The sequence below is a fragment of the Myotis nattereri genome (genome assembly GCF_964212035.1).
Source record: "Myotis nattereri genome assembly, chromosome: 18".
Classification (NCBI taxonomy): Eukaryota; Metazoa; Chordata; class Mammalia; order Chiroptera; family Vespertilionidae; genus Myotis; species Myotis nattereri.
The window spans coordinates 42565117-42572236 of record NC_138093.1 but is presented as its reverse complement, the minus strand read 5'-3'; the positions used below and the strand labels follow the sequence as shown (position 1 = coordinate 42572236).

The window sequence follows — 7120 nt, the reverse complement described above, 5'->3', positions numbered from 1 at the left end:
CCTCAACTCCGGCTTCCCTCTGGCTGCAGTCCCTTCTTTCTTGAGGACACGGGACTGATTGCTTAGAACGAAGGAAAAACAGTCCCGGAGGGGATCCACACTGAGTCCGCACGCCGGGGGGAAGCTCTGTGCTCAGAGGCTCGATCACGCGGCTGATTCGGCCGCGGAACCAGCGCTTCAAACTTGGCTGCGGCTGCTTCGTGGGAAGCCCGGGAGCCCGAGTCCACCAGCCCTTTCCCGGGAGCGCACTTCCGCCGCCGGCCGGGTCCTCCGAGGGCGCTGCTGTGAAGCTGGCGGGGCGCGGGGGCCGCTCTAGCCCGCCCACTCGGTGGCGGGCGCGGGGGCCGCTCTAGCCCGAGCGGGCGCGCGCGGCGGAGATGCTGCAGGTGCGGCCCGGGCTGTACCTGGGCGGAGTGGCCGCCGCGGAGCCGGGCCGCCTGCGAGAGGCGGGCGTCACGGCCGTGCTGACGGTGGACACGGAGGAGCCCGACCTCCAGGTGGAGGGCCTGCGGCGGCTCTTCGTGTCCGTACTGGACGAGCCCGAGACCGACCTGCTGAGCCACCTGGGCCGGTGCGTGGCCTTCCTGGGCCAGGCCCGCGCCGAGGGCCGCGCGGCGCTGGTGCACTGGTGAGCGGGCGGGCGGGCGGCGCTGGTGCACTGGTGGGCGGGCGGGCGGGCGGCGCTGGTGCACTGGTGGGCGGGCCGGCGAGCGGCGCTGGTGCACTGGTGAGCGGGCAAGCGGGCGGCACTGGTGCACTGGTGAGCGGGCGAGCGGGCGAGCGGGCGGGCGGCGCTGGTACACTGGTGGGCGGGCGGGCGGGCGGCACTGGTGCACTGGTGAGCGGGCGAGCGGGCGAGCGGGCGGGCGGCGCTGGTGCACTGGTGAGCGGGCGGGCGAGCGGCGCTGGTGCACTGGTGAGCGGGCGGGCGAGCGGCGCTGGTGCACTGGTGGGCGGGCGAGCAGGCGGGCGGGCGGCGCTGGTGCACTGGTGAGCGGGCGAGCAGGCGGGCGGGCGGCGCTGGTGCACTGGTGAGCGGGCGAGCAGGCGGGCGGGCGGCGCTGGTGCACTGGTGAGCGGGCGGGCGAGCGGCGCTGGTGCACTGGTGGGCGGGCGGGCGAGCGGCACTGGTGCACTGGTGAGCGGGCGGGCGAGCGGCACTGGTGAGCGGGCGGGCGGGCGAGCGGCGCTGGTGCACTGGTGAGCAGGCAGGCGAGCGGCACTGGTGCACTGGTGAGCGGGCGGGCGAGCGGCACTGGTGAGCGGGCGGGCGGGCGAGCGGCGCTGGTGCACTGGTGAGCGGGCGGGCGGGCGAGCGGCGCTGGTGCACTGGTGAGCGGGCGGCGGGCGGCCCTGCCCGCGTTCACTCACGGTTCCATGGGTTCCTTTTGCAGCCTTTTTTTTTTTTTCCTTTTAATGTTTTTATTCTTAAAGAGAGAGGGAGGGAGAGGGAGAGAGAGAAACATCTATGAGAATCATCGATGGGCTGCTTCCTGCACGCTCCCCATCGGCCTGAGCCTCGACCTCCTGGTTCCCGGGCCCATCACGGCTGGGCCTTTGCCGCTCCTCTGTTTGGGCGGGGGGTGCGGGCGGGAGTGAGAGTGCGGCGGGGCGATCGTCAGGTGGACAGACAGGGCCCCGGCGGTACCTGGCGCCGCGGGTGCACAGGCAGCGCCGGCTCCGGGAGGAGCGTGTTCGGGCGCCAGGGACGTGTGGCTGGTGCAGTGGAGTCGGGGAGAGACGCGTGGATTAGGACCCTCGGACCCCGAGCCTTGCTCGGGGGAAGGAGCAGGCGGCCGCAGAGGCGGAAAGAGTGGCCTGGGGATGGCATGTAATAACCACAGCTTAAATTCTTGGCGGCAGAGCAGCAGGCAGTGATAGGAAAGCCGTCTGAGACCAGATCTGGGGCCCTTCGTGCCAAGAGCAAAGGAGTCTGGCGTTGTTCCGAAGCATAAAATCTTAGATTCCGTAGATCCTATTTGGGTGTGTAAGACATTCACATGGTTCAGAATTTAAGAAGAATAAGGAAATAAAGGAATAATTATTTTGCACACGGGTAGTATTTCAGAAGCAAAGAGTTTGAAGCAGAACTTGACCATTAAGAGGGGCTGAGGTTTTTGTTTGTGTGCTTTTTGTTTTAATTGCTATTTGCTGTTTTAAGTCATGCAGGAGTCAGCCGCAGTGTGGCTGTAATGACTGCTTTTCTGATGAAGACTGACCAACTTACCTTTGAAAAAGCCTATGAAAACCTCCAGACCATCAAACCAGAGGCCAAGTGAGTTCTTTGTTAGAGTAATCATTCTGTTTTTGTGATTTTATTTATTTCAAGAAAACTTAACTTTGTTTGTCTTTACAGGATGAATGAGGGTTTTGAGCGGCAACTGAAATTATACCAGCTCATGGGATGCGAAGTCGATACCTGTAGTGCAATTTATAAGCAATATCGCTTGCAAAAGGTTACAGAGAAGTATCCGGGTGAGTAATATTCGCTCTTCTGTACTGGGACCTTTCTAGATGCTATTTACTCTGACACCAAGCACCGCAGGTGTATTATCTCACTTTCCCAGCAACCCCTTGAGACAGGTCCTTTATTTCCTTTTGAAACTGTGGTTTAGCAAGAAATACCTTGTTCAGGGTCACATGGCTTGTGAGTGGTGGGTCTGGGATTTGAACTCAGGCAGTCTGCCCAGAACCCAAGGGGTCTCCTACCACACCCTACCTTTACAACGCTGGGTGCTTTTAAAACATTTCTGAGGTTAGCACTTGTTGCCTCAGTTTGACATTAACTGAATTTTGTCTGAAAGTGCAGAGTGTAACCAGTAGATACATTGTCATTGTCATGCAGAACTGCAGAGCTTACCTCAGGAACTCTTTGCTGTTGACCCAACCATGGTTCCACAAGGATCGAAAGAGGAGGTTCTCTACAAATGTAGAAAGTGCAGGTAAAATATTTCCTATTTTCTGGAGATTTTATCTTGTCTCAGCAGCTGAAAAGTACTGAAAGTTTCAGTTTATTAAATCTCTGTAGGGAGAATTTGTTTAGTTGAATACTATAGACATTTCAAATTCAAATCTGCTTCCAAGAATGTAAATTCTTTTTTTTTCCCCTCCCCTCCTCCCAGTTCCCGCCCCACCCTCCGCCCTCACTCCCCACCCACTGTCCTCATCCATAGGTGCATGATTTTTGTCCAGTCTCTTCCTGCATCTCCCACACCCCTTTCCCCCCCAAGAATAGTCAGTCCATTCCCTTTCTATGTCCCTGATTCTATTATGATCACCAGATTATTTATTCACTTGATTCTTAGATTCACTTGTTGATAGATGCATGTTTGTTGTTCATAATTTGTATCTTTACCTTTTTCTTCTTCTTCCTCTTTTTAAAGGATACCTTTCAGCATTTCATATAATACTGGTTTGGTGGTGATGAACTCCTTTAGCTTTTCCTTATCTGTGAAGCTCTTTATCTGACCTTCAGTTCTGAATGATAGCTTTGCTGGATAAAGTAATCTTGGTTGTAGGTTCTTGGTATTCATCACTTTGAATATTTCTTGCCATTCCCTTCTGGCCTGCAAAGTTTCTGTTGAGAAATCCGCTGACAGTCGTATGGGTATTCCCTTGTAGGTAACTGACTGTCTTTCTCTTGCTGCTTTTAAGATTCTCTCTTTGTCTTTTGCTCTTGGCATTTTAATGATGATGTGTCTTGGTGTGGTCCTCTTTGGATTCCTTTTGTTTGGGGTTCTCTGCGCTTCCTGGACCTGTAAGTCTATTTCTTTCACCAGGTGGGGGAAGTTTTCTGTCATTATTTCTTCAAATAGGTTTTCAATATCTTGCTCTCTCTCATCTTCTGGCACCCCTATAATTCTGATGTTGGTACGCTTGAAGCTGTCCCAGAGGCTCCTTACACTATCTTCGTATTTTCGGATTCTTTTTTCATTTTGCTTTTCCAGTTGGGTGTTTTTTGCTTCTTCGCATTTCAAATCTTTGACTTGATTCTTGCGCTCCTCTGGCCTGCTGTCGGGTGTCTGTATAATATTCTTTATTTCAGTCAGTGTATGCTTAATTTCTAGTTGGTTCTTTATCACAACATCGAGGGTCTCATTAGATTTCTTGAGGATCTCACTACATTTATCAGCAGTCTCACCAGTCTTTTCGAGGGCCTTACTAAGTTTATCGGCAGCTTCTAGACAGTTCTTGAGAGACCTTAAAAGTGTGGTTTTGAGCTCTATATCTTCCATTTCTGACATTTGCGTCCTGTTTCTTTGTCTCCGCATTTTTTTTTTTTTATGTTTTCTTGGTGCACCCCCTAGTGGTCTTTGTGCGCAGTCTTGTTGTAGTTAAGCCTTGACTGTTGTCGCAATACCGGGGGTGATTTGACCTCCAGGCTAACTGGCTATGAGAGTCAGCTGTGTCTCAAGAATGTAAATTCTTAGTAGTAAAGCAATCAAGTTACTTGTAGAGACTACTGAAAAGTAAAGTAGCCCTTTAAGAAATAGCTGCACATTTCATCTATTTTTTTTTAATTACTTTGGAAGTCATTAATGCTTTTGTTTGTTTGGAGGTTGCAGGAGGTCTTTATTTCGAAGTTCGAGCATTTTGGATCATAATGAAGGAAGTGGCTCCATAGCCTTTGCCCACAAGAGACGGGCACCATCCCTCGTGCCTGTCACGGGGAGTCGGGCTCAGTGCACATCCTATTTCATTGAACCTGTGCAGTGGATGGAACCCGCCCTGCTGGGAGTGATGGATGGGCAGGTGAGGACACACCTGATTTTCTAGTTTCATCAAATCATCTATCTTTTGTTCCTTGTTGCATTTTAAACCATATTTTTCGAGTGTTTTACTCCATCTTAACTACTTTCTTTCTGAAGATTATATCTTTTTAGTGTAGACAAGAATCTATCAAAAATTAAACAAAAACCAGTTGTCCTAAAATAGTGACCCACTCTGCATGGGTTTGGGTTGATGGCAGGCCCGTCCCCCTGGGTCTCTCATAGGTCCCAGGCCAGAGCAAGCTATGGTCTCGAACCATTGCCTGGCCTCTGCCCATAGGCTGCAGGCACTGAAGCAGGTTGCACAGTGGAAAAAATAAATAAAATAAAATAAAATAAATAAAAAGTGAAACACTTTTGACTGAGAGGTGTTGGTCTAAGTTAGTTCTTTTTAGTGCTAAAAATACATTAGAAGAAAATACAGTAGACTTGTTAAGCATTTTTGGACTTATCTATTTTACTAGAGTATTAGTTTGTTTTGTTTTTAAATAGTCAAGAATCTGAGGCCTAACTATAGGCTCTGAATATCAGAAACAGAACATGAGAATCCTAACATGCTTTCCTACCTTTAGCTTTGATTGTTTTGGTTTGAAATCTTAAGCTGCAGACTGATTGAAAAGTCAGCACGCATGCCACATCTGTGAAACATTCTACTCCATGTCTTAAGCTTCACCTTTTCCCCTGTGCTGGAATTAATCTGTTCCTCTTGAACCTGCTAGGGTACAACATCCTTCTTATTCTTAACACAGCTGTTGTAGTAAATTGCTATCCCATTGCATCCATCGATTAGATCTGAACTTCTTGAAGGTGGGGCCCAGGTCCTGTTTCTATATTCTTTTTTTTAAAAAAATATATTTCTTTATTGATTTCAGAGAGGAAGGGAGAAGGAGAGAGATAGAAACATCAATGATGAGAGAGAATCACTGATTGGCTGCCTCCTGCACACCACACACTGGAGATGGAGCCCGCAACCCAGGCATGTGCCCTTGGCCGGAATCGAACCCGGGACCCTTCAGTCTGCAGGCCGATGCTCTATCCACTGAGCCAAGCCGGCTAGGGCTTGTTTCTGTATTCTTTGTTGCCAAAGATAATTGTTCTGTACAAAAGTGAATGAATGAATTAGGGAATTTGCTTTTTTTTCAGCTTCTGTGCCCCAAATGCAATGCCAAGTTGGGTTCTTTCAACTGGTGTGGTGAGCAGTGCTCCTGTGGCAGGTGGGTAACGCCTGCTTTTCAAATCCATAAGAACAGAGTGGATGAAACGAAAGCGCTGCCGGTTCTGGGATCACAAACGAGAAAAATGTGAACTTGTGACATTTGATATCTGAAAAAGAAACTTGCTGGATGGTACATGCTACTTGCTTCTCATCGCTCACACGGCATCCTGGTGTTTAGACTGTCAGCGTTTCATTTGAAATGTGAGAAGATGCACTCACTTGATGTGCCTTGGACACTGTTTAAGTATAAAGACTACTTCATATGGAAATAAAAACTTTTTTCCGCCTAAGTCCTTACCCAAGGATACTTTTTTTTTATTGATTTGGGAGAGAGAGAAACATTGATGTGAGAGAGGGACATCAATTGGTTGTCTCCATACGAGCCCTGACTGGGATCAAACCTGAAACCTGGGTATGTGCTCTGACTGGGAATCAAACCCTTGACCCTTCAGTGCACAGAACAGTGCTCCAACCAATTGAGCCAGGGCTCAAAACCTCTTCATCATGTAAATTACACTTTATTTGATATTAAAATCTATAACCCAGATACTTCCTCTGTTTCATGTATTTTAAAGAGTTCTGGTTTTGAGAATGTTAGTTATGTGATCTTAAGATCTGGATGAACAAAAGTATGTAAAAAAAATTAGAAACTATCATATTTAAATAGAGATATTCTTTTATTTCTAGAAATTTCTTTTTAGAGATATTAGTAAATCTACATGTCTGGATTTTTCTTGCAAATGTAGATGGAAAGGCTATGAGGAAAACACTGACTATGGTGTAGTTTTCTGTCACTGTTCAGGAAGTCCAGGTATCTAAAATTTTAGAAAAGTGTGTTTAAGACTCCTTTTTTAAAAAAAATGTTTTTATTGATTTTAGAAAGAGGAAGGGTTAGGGAGAGAAACATCAATTTGGTTGCCTACCACACATGCCAGGGATCAAACCTGCTACCCAGGTACGTGCCTTTGGACAGGAATCCAACCTGAAACCCTTCAGGGAGCAGGCTCTGCTCTAACCAATGTGCCACACTGGTCAGGGCAATTAGAGCTTTTTAAGATACAAGATTGCTGTATAAAAATCAATAATTACTCTACCCCAGGAGTAACTGAATTAAAAAATTGTAAATCAAGACTGT

General features: G+C 48.8%; 1 protein-coding gene across 4 annotated transcripts; it reads left to right on the top strand.

Moving 5' to 3' along the window:
- Window positions 1-333: 333 nt before the first annotated feature.
- On the top strand, window positions 334-7120 carry DUSP12 (dual specificity phosphatase 12). 4 transcript variants are annotated; one of them, XM_081112589.1, is made up of 6 exons: window positions 334-571; window positions 2162-2275; window positions 2357-2475; window positions 2846-2942; window positions 4566-4752; window positions 5913-7120. In XM_081112589.1, exons 1-6 carry the CDS (start codon window positions 378-380, stop codon window positions 6072-6074), a joined length of 873 nt encoding a protein of 290 aa, XP_080968715.1. In that variant the 5' UTR covers window positions 334-377; the 3' UTR covers window positions 6075-7120. The 4 variants fall into 4 exon arrangements, with proteins under 4 accessions (XP_080968715.1, XP_080968714.1, XP_080968716.1 ...); XM_081112588.1 differs by having other exon boundaries at window positions 334-628; XM_081112590.1 differs by having other exon boundaries at window positions 2170-2275; window positions 5913-7106.

What these genes read in the sequence shown, in the direction of transcription:
- DUSP12 (XM_081112588.1), top strand. Translation starts at nt 378, where the DNA reads ATGCTGCAGGTGCGGCCCGGGCTGTACCTGGGCGGAGTGGCCGCCGCG. An exon ending in CGCGCGGCGCTGGTGCACTG is followed by an intron (nt 629 to 2,161) that starts GTGAGCGGGCGG and finishes TGCTGTTTTAAG; the next exon opens with TCATGCAGGAGTCAGCCGCA. An exon ending in TGGGAGTGATGGATGGGCAG is followed by an intron (nt 4,753 to 5,912) that starts GTGAGGACACAC and finishes CTTTTTTTTCAG; the next exon opens with CTTCTGTGCCCCAAATGCAA.